Here is an 18840-nt window from a genome sequence, read left to right as displayed (position 1 = left end):
CGAAGCGGGGTGTTGCCAGGATCAGCCTCGAAATCAGCGACAGGTGCGTAGGTAGCCCATCGGGGCCTTGTTATCTAATCACTTGCCGCTCGGTTATAAGCAACAGCCAGGAGGAGAGTTGGGGTTGGAGCTGGAGCCAAAGCACAAGCGAGGACGAAAGACGAAAAGACAATTGCTGGAAAGCAACTGAGAGACTTATTGAAAAATAAAACAATATTGTAACCCTGAAACAGGCTCTCATGTTGGTGCTTGGTGGTCTGAAGAACCCCCACACTAACCAATAGTAAATCAATCAATCAATAGTTTACTTATATAGCCCTAAATCACTAGTGTCTCAAAGGGCTGCACAAACCACTACGACATCCTCGGTAGGCCCACATAAGGGCAAGGAAAACTCACACCCAGTGGGACGTCGGTGACAATGATGACTATGAGAACCTTGGAGAGGAGGAAAGCAATGGATGTCGAGCGGGTCTAACATGATACTGTGAAAGTTCAATCCATAATGGATCCAACACAGTCGCGAGAGTCCAGTCCAAAGCGGATCCAACACAGCAGCGAGAGTCCCGTTCACAGCGGAGCCAGCAGGAAACCATCCCAAGCGGAGGCGGATCAGCAGCGCAAAGATGTCCCCAGCCGATACACAGGCAAGCAGTACATGGCCTCCGGATCGGACCGGACCCCCTCCACAAGGGAGAGTGGGACATAGGAGAAAAAGAAAAGAAACCGCAGATCAACTGGTCTAAAAAGGGAGTCTATTTAAAGGCTAGAGTAATAAATAACTTCCTATCAACGCAACTTCTCAAACAGGTAGAAAACGGCTGGATGGATTAAAAATGCATGAGAATGTTTTGTATTTTGAACATTATTTTTAACACTAAAGTGGAATTATTCATTACTTATCGTGTTAAGCAATGTCAGCTCAGATTTATCCGAGAGCCACATCTGGCTCTAGAGCCATAGGTTCCCTACCCCTGCTCTAGTTGTATAATGACATTTCAAATTGTATTCCTTTCCCAGGCTTTGAAAAAGACACGTTTGGGGTTGTGGAATATATTTGTAATTAGCCGATGCGCGGAGAATAATGTTATTTCCGTAACGTGTGTCACTCGGCTTTTCCTCCCGACAGCAACAGGTGGGATAATAGCTGGGAAAGTACCGGTATGGCGAGCGCAAAAAAGTGACGGCCCCCGGAGTGTTATCTGGCGTCATATACAAATATATGTAGTGTTCATCGTGTGAGGCAATGCAAATTAAATAATAATAAAAAAAAAATAATGGTTTGAATTGGCCCAGGTTATCGGGGGCTGTTATTACTGACGGACAGGTGTCGCGCTGTGACTTCAGCCAGGCACGTAAGAATACACTCATCTCCATGGCAACGTTTCTGTCGCTTTTCCACCAATGCAGGGGTAGGCAACCCAGAACATTGAAAGAGCCATTTTGGACCCGAATAACAACGCTGACAAGCGCCATTGATATAAAACTCGAGCGCGAGCTCACCTTCTCGGCGGTACAGCGTGCTGGGCAGCGTGCTGGAGCTCCAAGATAACGACCAGTGCACGTCGCCGCACAGCCTCTTCTTGGCCGCCGACTCCCGGGAACATCGGTACTCCCAGAAGCAGCGGCGTTTCGACGGACGCTCCCCAGACTGCTCCACAGATTCCGCCTCCACCTCTGGATGGACATAAAAAACAGAGGTGTCGAAGTCGTTTTGACTGAGGGCCACATCGCAGTCATGTTTGAATTCTATTATCAGGCAATTTTTTAAAAACTAAAATGTAAAAAAATATGGTACGTGCTGTAAATACAAAAACAGTACTGCCATTTTAATGGTTAAAAAAAAGGCAGCTCAGTTGCCCGAATTTTACTGTAATATTTACATTTGTTTTTTTTACTGGAAATAAAAAAACTGCAATTTTACAGTAAAGTTTTGGCACCTGAGCTGCCAATTTGTTTTGTTTTTACCGTAAATCAACAACTGTAGATTTTTCAGTGTATTCCTGTAAATGCCAACACAACACCACAGTTTATTACAGTAAAAAAAAATTACTGTTTTTTTCATTTATAGAAAAATGCTGTAAAATCCACAGTAAATTTCCCAATTTTACCATGAAATCTATTGCTACTTTTACATTGCACAATTTAATGGATAACTAGCTTTGAAATCATTACTATTAGTATTTATTTATATTTAAAAAATGGTTTGAATGTTTGATAATATATTTTTGCATAATTAAACAATATTTAACATAATTTGCGATTACATGGAGTACATATATTGTTTTTCTCCCAAAATAGAAATAAATAATACAATTAGTAAGAAAAGTTACAGTACTTTATTGATACTGTTACACCCTTACTGTGGTATAGAAGGAACACAGCTTGCAGGTTCAACATACACAATTAAATATCTTAAGTTAGTCAGACAGTAATGTGTTTACCGTATTTCCTTGAATTGCCGCCGGGTATATAGTATGCGCCTGCCTAGAATTACTGCCTGGTCAAACTCGTTTTGCAAAATAATTAGCTCATGCTTAGCATTACTGCCGAGTCAAACTCGTTTCGCAAAATATTATTTTTATCAGCACATGTCTAGAATTTCCACCGGGTCAAACTCGTCACGTCACGAGTGACACTTCACCTGTCATTATTTTCAAAATTTAGGAGGCTGATTTCAATAATTTGAAATTGCATAAAGGGAATAACATTAACAGCTATTCAGTAGGATTTAAAGGTCCAAGCTATTGAATATGCTAAAAAGAACAGTAAGCAGCTATGTTTTATTAATATACCGTAGCTGCGTGTGTCAAATATGAGTCATTAAATGACTCCCGCCTCCTGGTGGTAGAGGGCGTTAGTGATCCTTCTTGCTACGACTCGGCTGCAGAAGAAGTGACAACGAGCAGCAAGACTGGGGAGCGTGTGTTTATTTTTTCCTCTCACATGGAGGATTACATATCTAAAATAAAACAGTTTTCTAAACTGGACTTTCAATCGGAGCAGGAGGTAATAAAGGAAGATCTCCATCGAGACAGACAGACTTAAAACTGAAGAAGTGAAGTGAATTATATTTATATAGCGCTTTCCTCAAGTGACTCAAAGCACTTTACATAGTGAAACCCAATATCTAAGTTACATTTAAACCAGTGTGGGTGGCACTGGGAGCAGGTGGGTAAAGGGTCTTGCCCAAGAACACAACCGCAGAGACTAGGATGGTGGAAGCGGGGATCGAACCTGCAACCCTCAAGTTGCTGGCACGACCGCTCTACACTGCCTCACAAAGAAAGATAAGGAAGACTTCTATAAACAAGTTATCGATGCTTTTGATCAAAAGGAGCTGCGCATGGACTTCATTTAGAAGTAAAGCTAAGACCATAAAAACGTTTTTTTTTTTTTATTAAATATGCTTTTCATGATGGTATCCTTACATCACACTCAGATTTTTAAGCGCAGGACAAAATTTACCGCATGCCTTTGGTAAGTGAGAAGAGGTTTTAAATTAATCAGTGCCACGGCGGCAATTCAAGACTCCAGTCAGCTCGTGAGTTTATCAATCACAGTTTTTCCAATATTTTAAGTCATAACGGGAGTTTTACCGTGGTTGTCATTTTTACCGTGGACGTTGCATGCGTAGACGCCCAGTAGAGATGACGTTTGGCATTCTTGCTAGCATGTTCCGCTCCAAGTCGTCCGGGGCAAACAAGCGACAAATACTGCGGGGATAGCGGGATGATGTTGTCCGGGAATCACACCCACGGCTTTGCTTTTCAGCGTTCTTCTAAGAACGGGGACTAATCTGAGGAGCGGTACAACCACGGGACGCTTGGCATGTGGGCGACGAGAAGATTGGGAGGAAAAGGGGGAGATCAACTCACCGCACTCGGTTTCCGAGGAGCTGGAGAGGTCGGCCGTCGTTTCTTCCGCTCCGTCCTCTCTGTCCTCTTCTTCCTCATCCTCTTCCTCCGGGTCCTCGTTATCCAAGTCCAGCTGGGCGTTGCCCTCGTCGTCCACCTCCTGCTGCGCCTCCTCCGTTTGAACCCCTTGGCTGAGTGAGTAGTTGTGCTCCTCGCTGCAGTGTTCTATTACCGGGCCTGAGGCCGCCGCCTCCTCCTGGGTCACCTGGTACACCTCCACTGTGGCGCCGCCTCCTTGGCCTCCCCCTGACGCTTGTCCCGCGACTGACGCCTCCCTCTTTGTTACCGTGGCAACACCGCAGGGCCCTTCCGCCGCTCCGGCGGCCTGTGCTTCCTGCGCGGCGGCGGGTGGCGTGGCACGTGCGGTCGGCGCGTGCTTCTCCTCCTCCCGGCTCCTCCCCCAGCGGCCCATGAGGACGGCCTCCTCCGAGGTGGCCAGCAGCTCCCCGCCGACGCCGAGGCCCAGCTTGGTGTAGCGCGCCATCTCGTCCAGCGCCGACACGTCCCAGCGCTCCGGGTGCAGGTCCTCGCCCAGGCCGCCGTCGTCCACCAGGTCGCTGAGCAACTCAAAGGGCCGTTTCCGTGGCGACGCCGGGGAGCCCAGCATGAGCAGCACAGTCTGGGAAAGTTGGATCCGAGTTAAGAGTGAAAATCGGCTCGATGAAATGTGAGGTTAAAAATAAGCTTTGAAAATGACAAAGGTTCATTTGTGTCTTACAAGAAATAACAAACAGCTTTTTTTACAATGAATTTTTCTAAACTGCTTATTTTTTCGAGTTAAAAGGTTGAAAATCAACAAGTCAATAAAATGTGAGGTTGAGAGAAGTTTGAAAATTATGAAGGTTAATTTCTGTGTATTTCTAAAATAAATAATTTGAGTCTTTATTTTTTTTTTAATAAATATGTCTTTAATACAAAAGACACATTTTGTATTTTTACAATTAATTTTGTTAACTGCATTTTTTGCGTTTGAATTATGCATCACAATTTTTGTACATGGATTTTTTTTTTCACTGAACTTTTATATATAGATTTTTTTACACTGATTTTTTATATAGAGATTTTTTTTACACAGAATTTTTATAAATCGATTTTTTACACAGAATTTTTGTACATATATTTTTTTACACTGAATTTTTATATTGATTTTTTTACACTGAAATGTTAAATATATTTTTTTACACTGAATTTTTAAATATACCGTATCGTATCGTGATATTTATATAGCGCTTTTCCCAAGTGACTCAAAGCGCTTTACATAGTGACACCCAATATCTAAGTTACATTTAAACCAGTGTGGGTGGCACTGGGAGCAGGTGGGTAAAGTGTCTTGCCCAAGGACACAACGTCAGTAACTAGGATGGCACAAGCGGGAATCGAACCTGCAACCCTCAAGTTGCTGGCACGGCCAAATATAGATTTTTTTTTACACAATTTTTATATATAGATTTTTTTACACAGAATTTTTGTACAGAGATTTTTTTACACTGGAATTATATGCTCCGCTTTTTAAACAAACTGAATTTTAAACAAAATTGTTGCAAAAAAAAAAAATTCAGTTCACAAAATTCAGTGTCCAAAACCATCATTCCTAGTAAAAACCCAATTAAATTCTATTAAAAAAAAAGTCAGTGACGGTGGACTGCATGGTGTGTGCAAAAAACGCTGCCTCACCTGGTCGTGCTCAGTCCTGCCCCCTTGTGGTGACATGGCCAGAGGGTAGGGGCTCAGCAGAGCCCGGTCGCCCCCGTAGGCCTCGCCAAAAGCAGGCTCCATCCCATTCATACCCGGCTGAGAGGGAGGACACAGTCAGGTGAGGAGGAACTCTCGGGGGACTAACCCGGTACACAGGTACCCTACCTGAGGCATGCCCGAGGCCTGGAGGGGGGCGGGGCTCAGGTCGTGGTCACAAGTCAGTTCCGGTGCGTTTCACTGCAAAAATGTACAATGTGCACTTAGAATACATGTATCAAAACTTAAACATTTGGCTGCATGGTTAGGGCAAAAATAATAATCTGGATTATTTTGATTAATATTAAAATCATGATTAATTACACAATTATTGTACCAGCAAAACACAACTTTAAATATAATTTAAAATAACAACTGGATTTAAATTAGTAACCAGAACCAATAAGTAACAAATTTAAATAACCTACAAACTGTGTTCTCTTCAAGAGCAAAAACTCAAAGCAAGGTGACAACAGGACGTGAATTTGCGTGACGTCACACATTTTTGTTGAGTATTTTCAATTTGTTGCGTATTTTCAATCCCGTGTAATTTTATTGTGGATGTCAGATGCACCACAAATGACTACAGATGGAAATTGGTATGGTGTTAAATCTGGTGCAGGTAGCTTCTTAAAGGGGAACATTATCACCAAACCTATGTAAGCGTCAATATATACCTTGATGTTGCAGAAAAAAAGACCATGTATTTTTTTTAACCGATTTCCGAACTCTAAATGGGTGAATTTTGGCGAATTTAACGCCTTTCTGTTTATCGGTCATGTGGTGATGACGTCAGAATGTGACGTCTCCAAGGTAACACACCCGCCATTTTCATTTTCAACACATTGCAAACACCGGGTCTCAGCTCTGTTATTTTCCGTTTTTTCGACTATTTTTTGGAACCTTGGAGACATCATGCCTCGACGGTGTGTTGTCGGAGGGTGTAACAACACTAACAGGGAGGGATTCAAGTTGCACCACTGGCCCGAAGATGCCAAAGTGTCTGCCGCCAGACCCCCATTGAATGTACCAAAGTGTCCTCACATTTGACCGGCGATGCTAAGACAGACATGGCACAGAGATGTATGGATAACCTGCAGATGCATTTGCAACTATTAAGTCAACGAAATCACAAATGTGAGTTTTGTTGATGTTGTTGACTTATGTGCTAATCAGACATATTTGGTCACGGCATGACTGCCAGCTAATCGATGCTAACATGCTATGCTAATCGATGATAACATGCTATTTACGCTAGCTGTATGTACATTTGAAACTAGATACCCACATTTAATGCGAAACAAACACTTACCAATCGACGGATTTAAGTTGCTCCAGCGTCACAAGATGCGAAAGTCCTGATCGTTTGGTCCGCATATTTTACCGGCGATGCTAATAAGGCAGCCATGCTATGGGCCACTTCATTAGGTACACCCACGCTATGGCCGAATAGTGTCAATAGCTATTAGCTCAATAGCTTTAATTTCTTCTTCAATTTCGTTTTTGCTATCTGCCTCCATACTCCGACCATCTGTTTCAATACATGCGTAATCTGTTGAATCGCTTAAGCCGCTGAAATCCGAGTCTGAATCCGAGCTAATGTCGCTATATCTTGCTGTGGTAACCTCCATGTTGTTTGTTCTGGCAGCCCTGTATGACGTCACAGGGAAATGGACAGTGGTTTCGAAGATAGCGAAAATAAGGCACTTTAAAGCTTTACTTAGGGATATTCCGGGACCGGTAACATTTTGGAAAAAATTTCAAAAAAATACAACAAGCCACTGGGAACTGATTTTCATTGTTTTTAACCCTTTTGAAATTGTGATAATGTTCCCCTTTAATGTAACTGCACATTGTCCTTCAAATGAACAAATACAAACAAATACAAACCAGGACGTGACGCATCCAACACACGTTATTTTTTTTTCTCATTAATAAAATACGAAAGCTTTTACAAGTTAAAACGGAAGAAGATAAACAAATGTAAACACTGAAATACAATGGCTATTAATTACCCAGAACATTATTGTCCAAAAACATATTTATTCTGCAGATAATGTATACTGTGAGGCCTTTATTTCTTGTACTTAATTTTTCAAAATAAAACTTGGTTATGAGTAAACTTTCATTACATACAACAATACCGTGATATTTTTTTTATATGAAATTTTCATATCATTACATCTAGAGATGGCCGATAATATAATAATACATTTTAATAAATGCATTAAAATGTAATATCGGAAATGATCGGTATCGGTTTCAAAAAGTAAAATTAATGACTTTTTAAAACGCCGCTGTACGGAGTGGTATATACCCGGTAAAACGCGGACGTTGCGTCTCGCAGTCAGCAGCCCCTCCCCTCTCCCACACACAACACGGGAGTTGACGACTGCAGCATGAAAAGGTCTACTGGCGTCGCCTGATGACCTCATCAAACCGCCTCGAGCGTAGCATAATAACAACAAGAGTGTGTTGTTGCCGGTGCTGTAGCCGTAGCGAACAAGAGAGCTCTCTCGGTGACTGAAAACGACACCATGTCTATGGTTTGGGATTATTTTAAAGTGTGTCTGACGGATAAAAAACTGTCAATTTGCAATGACCACAAAAAGTTGGTTATGCGAGGAGGAACCAAGATGTCTTCCTTTAATACGAGCAATTTGAGCTTCCAACTCTTCAAGAATCATAAGGGGCGGCATAGCTCGGTTGGTAGAGTGGCCGTGCCAGCATCTTGAGGGTAGGTTCGATTCCCGCTTGTCCCATCCTAGTTACTGCCGTTGTGTCCTTGGGCAAGACACTTTACCCACCTGCTCCCAGTGCCACCCACACAGGTTTAAATGTAACTTAGATATTGGGTGTCACTATGTAAAGCGCTTTGAGTCACTTGAGAAAAGCGCTATATAAATATAATTCACTTCACTTCACTTCACACGATGAATACAAGCAGAAGCTGGATGAAAACCAAACACCGGAAAAAAGTAGTACCACACAGTTGTTGCTTAAAGGGGAACATTATCACAATTTCAAAAGGGTTAAAAACAATAAAAATCAGTTCCCAGTGGCTTGTTGTATTTTTTGAATTTTTTTTCAAAATTTTACCGGTCTCGGAATATCCCTAAATAAAGCTTTAAAGTGCCTTATTTTCGCTCTCTGCGAAGACACTGGCCATTTCCCTGTGACGTCACACAGTGCTGCCAATGTAAACAAACAATGGGAATACCACAGCAAGATATAGCGACATTAGCTCGGATTCAAACTCGGATTTCAGCGACTTAAGCGATTCAACAGATCATTCATGTATTGAAACAGATGGTTGGAGTATGAAAATATTGAAGAAGAAACTGAAGCTATTGAGCGAATAGCTATTGACGCTATTCATAGCCATAGCATGGCCGAATAGCTGCGTTAGCATCGCCGGTAAAATGTGCGGACCAAACGATCAGGACTTTCGCATCTTTTGACACTGGAGCAACTTAAATCAGTCGATTGGTAAGTGTTTGTTTCGCATTAAATGTGGGTGGAAGGAAACGTAATATAGTTGCAAATGCATCTACAGGTTATCCATACATCTCTGTTCCATGTCTGCTTTAGCACCGCCGGTAAATAGCATGTTAGCATCGATTAGCTGGCAGTCAACATCAACAAAACTAACCTTTGTGATTTCGTTGACTATCGTTGCAAATGCATCTGCAGGTTATCCATACATCTCTGTGCCATGTCTGTCTTAGCATCGCCGGTAAAATGTGGAGAAACTCCGGCACATTCAATGGGGGTCTGGCGGCAGACACTTTGGCATCTTGGGGCCAGTGGTGCAAGTTGAATCCCTCCCTGTTAGTGTTGTTACACCCTCCGACAACACACCGTCGAGGCATGATGTCTCCAAGGTTCCAAAAAATAGTCCAAAAAACGGAAAATAACAGGGCTGAGACCCGGTGTTTGTAATGTGTTGAAAATGAAAATGGCGGGTGTGTTACCTCGGCGACGTCACATTCTGACGTCATCGCTTCCAGCGCGATTAACAGAAAGGCGTTTAATTCGCCAAAATTCACCCATTTAGAGTTCGGAAATCGGTTAAAAAAATAGATGGGTCTTTTTTCTGCACCATCAAGGTATATATTGACGCTTACATAGGTCTGGTGATAATGTTCCCCTTTAAAGACTTTGTCGAGAAAAACAAAAATACAACAAAAAACACCCCGGGGCGAACGCCCACGTTGTGGTCAGGGACAACCCACGCAATATGGCAAACGCTACGATAGAGTTTGGTGTGGCTAGTCTGCCCTGCATGGTGCGGTGAAGGGAGCTGCCCTGTCTCAACGCAGCATTTCAGAAGCTCTGACTGACTGCTAGGCCACTTCAAGCACTCACCACCAGCTTGCAGCACATTTGTGTTACTCATACAAATACGTTAGAGCAGGGCAGATTGAGCCCAGTTTATAATTTCCTGTTATACAGTACACCAGGCAGTCTTGCACTGGAGGACTATGTTGTTGTTTACTTTATTAGTCGAGTATACTCTGGACAGAAGCTGTGTGCCTTCATTGTTTTTGTAGCTGTTGTTTGAGGCATGTTTAAAAATTTTTTTTAAAAATAATGCACTTTGTGAAAGTCAAAGTAGAGTATTTCCCATAGTTGTAGTGGGTATCAGGATTATCTCAGGGAGAGCATGTCCCAAATTTCAAGCTGCTGTTTTGAGGCACGTTGAAAAAAATAATGCAGTTTGTGACTTCGATAATAAATATGGCAGTGCCATGTTGGCACTTTTTCCATAACTTGAGTTGAAGTTATTTTGGAAAACCTTGTTACATTGTTTAATGCAGGGGTCACCAACGCGGTGCCCGGTGTAAGAACCAGATGAGTCGCCCGCTGGCCTGTTCTAAAAATAGCTCAAATAGCAGCTGTGGAGAGGCAGGGCACGCTGGAGCCCGGCCCAAGATGGCGACGGGGATGGTGAGCGAGCGGCGAGCTGGGAGCGACGCGACAAACAAGATCAGGTGTGTGGATCGCGCACCTGTACATGATTAACGTATATCCTCTCGCTGTATAAAAGGGGAGAAGGAGGAGAGAACGGGGCTGGTGATGGTGCGGAGTGACAGCAACCCATACGAGGAAGGAATGATTGTGACAACACAAGCAGCAGAGCGTGCAACCCGGAAGAGAGCGAGAGGCAGACGCAGACAACGGGAAGGCTGAAAAGCAACACGCAAAAGACTTTTGTTTATTGAAAAATAAAAGAAGTCTACACCTGCTCAAAAGGCATGTCCTTCCTTGGTGGTCCTTGGAACCCGCAAGACGACGGCTTGAGTCTTTAACAGCAGCACTTACCAGTGAGCTGCCTTTATTTCTTGAATTTTATTTATTTACTAGCAAGCTGGTCTTGATTTGCTCGACATTTTTAATTCTAAGAGAGACACAACTCAAATAGAATTTGAAAATCCAAGAAAATATTTGAAAGACTTGGTCTTTACTTGTTTAAATAAATTCATTTATTTTTTTACTTTGCTTGTTATAACTTTCAGAAAGACAATTTCAGAGAAAAAAATGCAACATACCTTAACACATACCTTTTTACCTTTTAAGTTCCTTCCTCTTCTTTCTTGACCTTTTAAATCAATGTTCAAGTAAATCCTTTTTTTGTAGTCCATCCATCCATCCATCCATTTTCTACCGCTTATTCCCTTTCTGGGTTGCTGGCGCCTATCTCAGCTACAATCGGGCGGAAGGCAGGGTACACCCTGGACAAGTCGCCCGCTCATCGCAGGGCCAACACAAGAATAATAAATACGTTTGTATTTAATTTTCCATTTTAGCTTCTGTTTTTTCGACGAAGAATATTTGTGAAATATTTCTTCAAACTTATTATGATTAAAATTCAAAAAAATTATTCTGGCAAATGTAGAAAATCTGTAAAATCAAATTTGAATCTTATTTCAAAGTCTTTTGAATTTCTTTTAAAAAATTTGGTTCTGGGAAATCTAGAAGAAATAATGATTTGTCTTTGTTAGAAATATAGCTTGGTCCAATTTGTTATATATTCTAACAAAGTGCAGATTGGATTTTAACCTATTGTCATCAAAAATATATATTTATTGTGAGAAATATTTAAGATGATCAGTGTTTCCACAAGGATAAATATCATTCATTATTAATAATAACATAGAGTTAAAGGTAAATTGAGCAAATTGGCTATTTCTGGCAATTTATTTAAGTGTATATCAAACTGGTAGCCCTTGGCATTAATCAGTACCCAAGAAGTAGCTCTTGGTTTCAAAAAGGTGGGTGACCCCTGGTTTAATGCATCCAGCGGGGGCATCACAACAAAATTAGGCATAATTATGTGTTAATTCCACAACTGTATACTTTATATCGGTATCGGTTGATATCGGAATCGGTAATAACAAGTTGGACAATATCGGGGTATGGGCAAAAAAGCCATTATCGGACATGTCTAATTACATCCCGAGTTCGGACTACTCTCAGTAGACTCCCTATGGAAGTGATAAAAACTAGCGACGGCAAAGATGACGGGGAGCAGCCGCTGTCGAAGTGGAGGCACGTAAATAAGAGCGTCCACAAAATAAGAGACGGTCAGAAAGCGGCCTGTAAAACATCATCTCTGCAACATTCTGACCAAAGAACCACCATTACGTGTTAGGTAGACCACAAGGAAGGTTTTACATGTGGAAGAAAAATCATACCATGCGCCTTTTGTATAAAAATAGACCCGCTCATCGTCAGTGTGCCCTATGGTCCGAAAAATGCGGTACCCCAGGTTCACAGTGGAAAGGGTCAAAGGTCAAGGCGTCTTCACATGACTCAGCAAAAAAAGACAAAGCCGGAGTTTAGAAACAGGAAGTGAGTTCAGGCAGAGGACAAGGCTTTAAAGGAGTGCTGTACAGTACGCCACATGTGACAATGCATGGGCGCAGACCACCACAATGTATACCACAAGACAGTGCGCGTACGTTTGATCTCGGTTATTGAGCAAAAAAAAACAAAAAAACATGCAGTGGTTTCTGGTGAGGTCGCCATTTCCCCGTCAACAACGCTGAGACGAGTTGTAGAAAACCCAAAAGCAGTGAAGTTGTCACGTTGTGTAAATGGTAAATAAAAACAGAATACAATGATTTGCAAATCCTTTTTAACTATTTCGGCAAAAGTAACTCTCTGGAATAGATTTTCCTCCATGCAGGGCGCTGATCTAAAATTAGTTTGAAATCCCTGATCTGGAGTTAAATCTTAAATGTTTTAACGTGCCCAGTGGCCTAGTGGTTAGAGCAGGGGTCACCAACGCGGTGCCCGTAAGGACCAGATGAGTCGCCCGCTGGCCTGCTCTAAAAATAGCAGCACTTACCAGTGAGCTGCCTCTATTTTTTACATTTTATTTATTTACTAGCAAGTTGGTCTCGCTTTGCTCGACATTTTTAATTCTAAGAGAGACAAAACTCAAATAGAATTTGAAAATCCAAGAACATTTTTTAAAGACTTGGTCTTCACTTGTTTAAATAGATTCATTCATTTTTTTTACTTTGCTTCTTATAACTTTCAGAAAGACAATTTTGGAGAAAAAATACAACCTTAAAAATGATTTTAAGGATTTTTCAAACACCTTTCTACCTTTTAAATTCCTTCCAGACAATTTAAATCAAGGTTGAAGTAAATATATATATATTTTTTATTGTAAAGAATAAAACATACATTTTAATTTAATTCTTCATTTTAGCTTCTGTTTTTTTCGACCAAGAATATTTGTGAAATTTTTCTTCAAACTTAATATGATTAACATTCACAGAAAATATTCTGGCAAATCTACAAAATCTGTAGAATCAAATTTAAATCTTATTTCAAAGTCTTTTGAATTTCTTTTAAAATTTTTGTTCTGGAAAATCTAGAAGAAATAATGATTTGTCTTTGATAGAAATGTAGCTTGGTCCAATTTTATATATTCTAACAAAGTGCAGATTGGATTTTAACCTATTTAAAACATGTCATCAAAATTCTAAAATTAATCTTAATCAGGAAAAATTAGTAATGATGTTCCATAAATTCTTTTTTTAATTTTTTCAAAAAGATCCGAATAAGCTAGTTTTTCTCTTCATTTTTTCCGGTCGAATTTTGAATTTCAAAGAGTCGAAATTAAAGGTAAACTATGTTTCAAAATTACATTTTCATTGTTTTCGTGTTTTCTCTTCTTTTAAACCGTTCAACTAAGTGGTTTTTTTCATCATTTATTCTCTACAAAAAACCTTGTGTAAAAGGAAAAAAATGTACGACGGAATGACAGACAGAAATACCCATTTTTTTTTAAAATATATAGATTTATTTATTAAAGGTAAATTGAGCAAATTGGCTATTTCTAGCAATTTATTTAAGTGTGTATTAAACTGGTTAGGGATGCACTGATTAATCGGTAACCGAATATATTCGGCCGAATATGGCAAAAAAAGCCACATTCGGCCTTCGGTGGAATGAGTTAAAAACAAGGCCGAATAGTGGCGTGTGACGCAATTTTTTGACGCGGTGACGCAATCAACCAACGTGCAGTGACGTTGGGATATGTTGTGTACCTGTATAAGTGTATGAGGTTACAAGCACACACTTATTGAGATTTAGTGGGGCCTCTGTTTACATTATTAGCCTGTTGTGTAGGCTACCTGTATAAGTGTATGAGGTTACAAGCACACACTTAATTGAGATTTACTTCAGCCTTCTGTTTACATTATAAGCATATCTACTGTCGATCTCACCATCCACTCTTCCCCCACTCGTGAACAAGACTCCTAGGTACTTGAACTCCTCCACTTGGGGCAGGGTCTCCTCCCCAACCCGGAGATGGCACTCCGTGATCTCACCGATCTTGAGATCGACAGGCGGATCGGTGCGGCGTCTTCAGTAATGCGGACGTTGTACCGATCCGTTGTGGTGAATAAGGAGCTGAGCCGGAAGGCAAAGCTCTCAATTTACCGGTCGATCTACGTTCCCATCCTCACCTATGGTCATGAGCTTTGGGTCATGACCGAAAGGATAAGATCACGGGTACAAGCGGCCGAAATGAGCTTCCTCCGCCGGGTGGCGGGTCTCTCCCTTAGAGATAGGGTGAGAAGCTCTGTCATCCGGGAGGAACTCAAAGTAAAGCCGCTGCTCCTCCACATCGAGAGGAGCCAGATGAGGTGGTTCGGGCATCTGGCCAGGATGCCACCCGAATGCCTCCCTAGGGAGGTGTTTAGGGCACGTCCAACCGGTAGGAGGCCACGGAGAAGACCCAGGACACGTTGGGAAGACTATGTCTCCCGGCTGGCCTGGGAACGCCTCGGGATCCCCCGGGAAGAGCTAGACGAAGTGGCTGGAGAGAGGGAAGCCTGGGCTTCCCTGCTTAGGCTGCTGCCCCCGCGACCCGACCTCGGATAAGCGGAAGAAGATGGATGGATGGATGGCATATCTACTGTGGCTAAGCAGACTTTTGCCAAAAGGACAATAATTCATTTGTTGTTGGTTTATCCACTTTAATGCACTTTATTTTTTTTTTGAATGCATGTTTTGTTTGAAGGCCTAATATAAATGAAAAACTGTGTTTTTTTTTGAAAAGCAAAGACTACTAAAAAAAAAATGTCAATATTCAATAAAAAATTACTTTATTTGAAAAACATGTCTAAATATTTTTTGTAGGCTATTTATGTAATATTAAATTTTTTGGGAAAAACTGCATTCATTATTCGGTATTCGGCCTTCGGCCAAGCGTTTAAATTTTATTCGGCTTCGGCCACAAATTTTCATTTCGGTGCATCCCTAAAACGGGTAGCTCTTCGCATTAATCATTACCCAAGAAGTAGTTCTTGGTTTCAAAAAGGTTGGTGACCCCTGGGTTAGAGTGTCCGCCCTGAGATTGGGAGGTTGGGAGTTCAAACCCCGACCGAGTCATACCAAAGACTATAAAAAAGGGACCCATTACCTCCCTGCTTGGCACTCAGCATCAAGGGTTGGAATTGGGGGTTAAATCACCAAAAATTATTACCAGGCGTGCCCACCGCTGCTGCTCACTGCTCCCCTCACCTCCCAGGGGGTGATAAAGGGTGATGGGTCAAATGCAGAGAATAATTTGGCCACACCTAGTGTGTGTGTGACAACCATTGGTACTTTAACTTGAACTTTTTTGTCATGGAACAATTCCGGAGGCGCAGTGAAATGCAAACTTTGGCCACGCTCGGTCTCAGTTCCCTGGCATGACGACCAGCAGACTATCTTTTACTGTCATGGCCGACTGTAGCTAAGCTATTTGCTTGACCAATGAGAGCAACTCCACGTCCAAAAGGCAGAGGCGGTGGCGGGAGGGAAGTCACAGATCCAGCCATGATGTAACAGGCAGCAACACAAACACAATCTACCTCTCAAAGACGCGTCTCCCGCTGACCCAGCTCCGGTGACGGAAGCACAACAACATTTTCTGTGGCTGGAGCCCAGGAGCACAAGAATGAGGAAATGAAGGTTGGCCCGGGCGTCCGTGAAACACAGCCTTGGCACGCCTCGTGGAAAAGCGCTATTTGGCACACACACACGCCGCCAGCGAGCTACGCGAAAACACAGAGACGGCGCTTTGCAGGAAGCGACGCCGAACAAACGGCGGCCAGGGGCAGGTGGGATTCAAACAGGAAGTCAAAGTGCAAAGAGCCCAGACATCTTATACGTAGACACAGCATTGGCCGCTGTGACGCGAGAAATTGGGCCACCATCTTGAAGTGGTGATGAGCAGCCTAAACTGACAGTTGACAGGTAGAAAAACAAAGATGGTGTTCAGTGTTTTCCTGCTCAAACGAGTGGACTGTTTAAAATAGGAATCGTGGGGGATTACGTTTCACAAGTAAGGTTTAACATTAACGTACTATTGGTTGTATTTTATGAAAAGAATATTACCACAGAGTTGACAAGGAGCAAAGATCTTCAATAGTACTGAAATCGTAGCCGCTAATAGAATTGCTTGTCAATTATCCATCCATTTCCTACCGCTTTGTCCCTTTCGGGATTGCGGAGCGTGCTGGTGCCTAGCTCAGCTGCATTTCTGGCGGAAGGCGAGGTACACCCTGGACAAGTCTCCACCTCGTCGCAGGGCCAACACAGATAGACACTCACACTCACATTCACACACTACGGACAATTTTGAGTGTTGCCAATCAACCTATTCCCAGGTGCATGTTTTTGGAGATGGGAGGAAGCCGAAGTACCCGGAGGGAACCCACGCAAACTCCAAACAGAAAGATCCCGAGCCCGGGATTGAACGGACGGCTCAGGACCTTCGCATTGTGAGGCACATCCACTAACCCCTCTTCCGGAAAAACACTGCAGACCCCGCCCCCCTCTACATCAAACGGCGAGGAGGTGGAGAGAGTCAGCTCCTTCAAGTTCCTCGGCACCCTCATATCTGCTGACCTGTCCTGGACCCAAAATACAACTGCGGTCATCCGGAAGGCCCAGCGGAGACTCCACTTCCTGAGGGTGCTGAGGAAAAACAGACTGGAGAGGCAGCTGATGGTGACCTTCTATCGCTCGGCTGTCGAGAGCCTGCTGACGTACTGCATAACAGTGCGGTACGCCAGCTGCACTGAAGCAGACAAACAGGCGATTCAGAGGGTCATAAAGTCTGCACAAAAAATCATCGACTGTCCCCTGCCCTCCCTGAAGGATTTAAACTCCCGTTGCCTTAAAAGAGCAAAACACATTACCAAGGACAGCACACACCCTGGCTTCCACCTGTTCGACTTGCTACCATCAGGCAGGCGCTACAGGTGCATCAGAGCCAGAACAAACAGGCTCAGAGACAGATTCTTTCCCAAAGCTGTCACCATGTTGAACTCTAACTTAAAATAATAATAATTCACCCCTATACAATACCATGCCCTAACACACTACTGTGCAATACTACACTTCGAGTGCAATACGTCCGACACTGGTGGTCATTTATTAATTCGGTACTCTTGTCTTGCTCTGTATATTGTACAGTATTTTGTATTTTATACTTCTATAGTGTTTTGTATATTGTACAGGATTGCTTATTATTTTTATTGGATAGTAGTCTGTTTATTTCAATTGTTAGTTTTTCCTTTTTACCTCTTGTGTCATTTATTTCACCCCATATTTGTTCCCGCTACCGCACCTTAAATTGGAGTCTTTAATCTCCTTATAAGCACATATAATGACAATAAAGTTAATTCTATTCTACCGTATTGCCCTGCTTGTCAATTAAATTAAAAAATGTCATACTTAAATAAAGTGGAAATAAATGTTAAAGCCAACAGGAGTAAAAGTTAAGACCACAGTCCACATTGTGTAGGGAGGGGTTAATATATGTTAGCTAACTAGACAATCAGATGGACAGTAGGTATACAAGTCTAAATTTAGTCTGGGTTTTATGTTTAAGTATTTGGCAGACGCTTTTATCCAAAGCAACATACATTTAAAAAATACATATAAAACAATCACTATAAACATGATCAAGTGTGGGGCAAAACCGTTGCTACAAAAAGTAGCATTACTGCTAATATGTAGCATTTCAAAAGTTTCAAAAGATTAAGAGCTGTTCAGTAGGAATTAAGGTCCAAACTATTGAATATGCTAAAAAGAACAGTAAGCAGCTATGTTTTATTAATACACCATAGCTGCGTGTGTCAAATGTGAGTCATTTTTGACTCCCGCCTCCTGGTGGTAGAAGGCGCTAGTGATCCTTCCTGGGACTACTCGGCTGCAGAAGAAGTGACAACAAGCAGCAAGACTGAGCAGCGATCGTGTATTTTTTCCTCTCGCTTGCACTTTTAATATGGAGGATTACATATCTAAAATAAAACAGTTTTCTAATTTGGACTTTCAATCGAAGCAGGAGGTAATAAAGAAAGATCTCCATCGAGACAGAGAGACTTATAAAAGGAAGACTTTTATAAACAAGTTATCGATGCTTTTGATCAGAAGGAGCTGCGCATTAACTTCATTTATAAGTAAAAATAAGATCATAATAACATTTTTTTTTAAATAAATGTGCTTTTCATGATGGTATCCTTACATCACACTCAAATTCATAAGCGCAGGCCTAAATTTACCACGTCTTTGGTAAACGCCGGAGTGAGAAGAGGTTTTAAAATAATTTGCGTCCCGGCGGCAATTCAAGGAAATACGGTATATCGTGATATTCCAGTGTAAGTTCTCACAC

General features: G+C 42.0%; 1 protein-coding gene across 2 annotated transcripts in view; it reads right to left on the bottom strand.

The window, feature by feature from the left end:
• Positions 1-18840, bottom strand: part of LOC133561541 (CREB3 regulatory factor-like) — a 55302-nt gene that overhangs the window by 21479 nt on the left and 14983 nt on the right. The window contains exons 1-5 of one of the 2 annotated variants that reach the window (XM_061914898.1): positions 16031-16446; positions 5778-5849; positions 5592-5708; positions 3879-4536; positions 1504-1677 (exon numbers count right to left, since the gene is read on the bottom strand). In XM_061914898.1, the coding sequence (XP_061770882.1) occupies positions 1504-1677; positions 3879-4536; positions 5592-5708; positions 5778-5786 (958 nt within the window). In that variant the 5' untranslated portion in view covers positions 5787-5849; positions 16031-16446. Of the gene's footprint in view, positions 1-1503; positions 1678-3878; positions 4537-5591; positions 5709-5777; positions 5850-16030; positions 16447-18840 lie in introns of those variants that run through there. The other variant, XM_061914889.1, reaches the window with a different exon arrangement.

Source organism: Nerophis ophidion, linkage group LG01 (assembly GCF_033978795.1).
Source record: "Nerophis ophidion isolate RoL-2023_Sa linkage group LG01, RoL_Noph_v1.0, whole genome shotgun sequence".
Lineage (NCBI taxonomy): Eukaryota > Metazoa > Chordata > Actinopteri > Syngnathiformes > Syngnathidae > Nerophis > Nerophis ophidion.
Note: the sequence above shows the minus strand (reverse complement) of the source record. Positions and strands in the feature narration are given on the sequence as shown.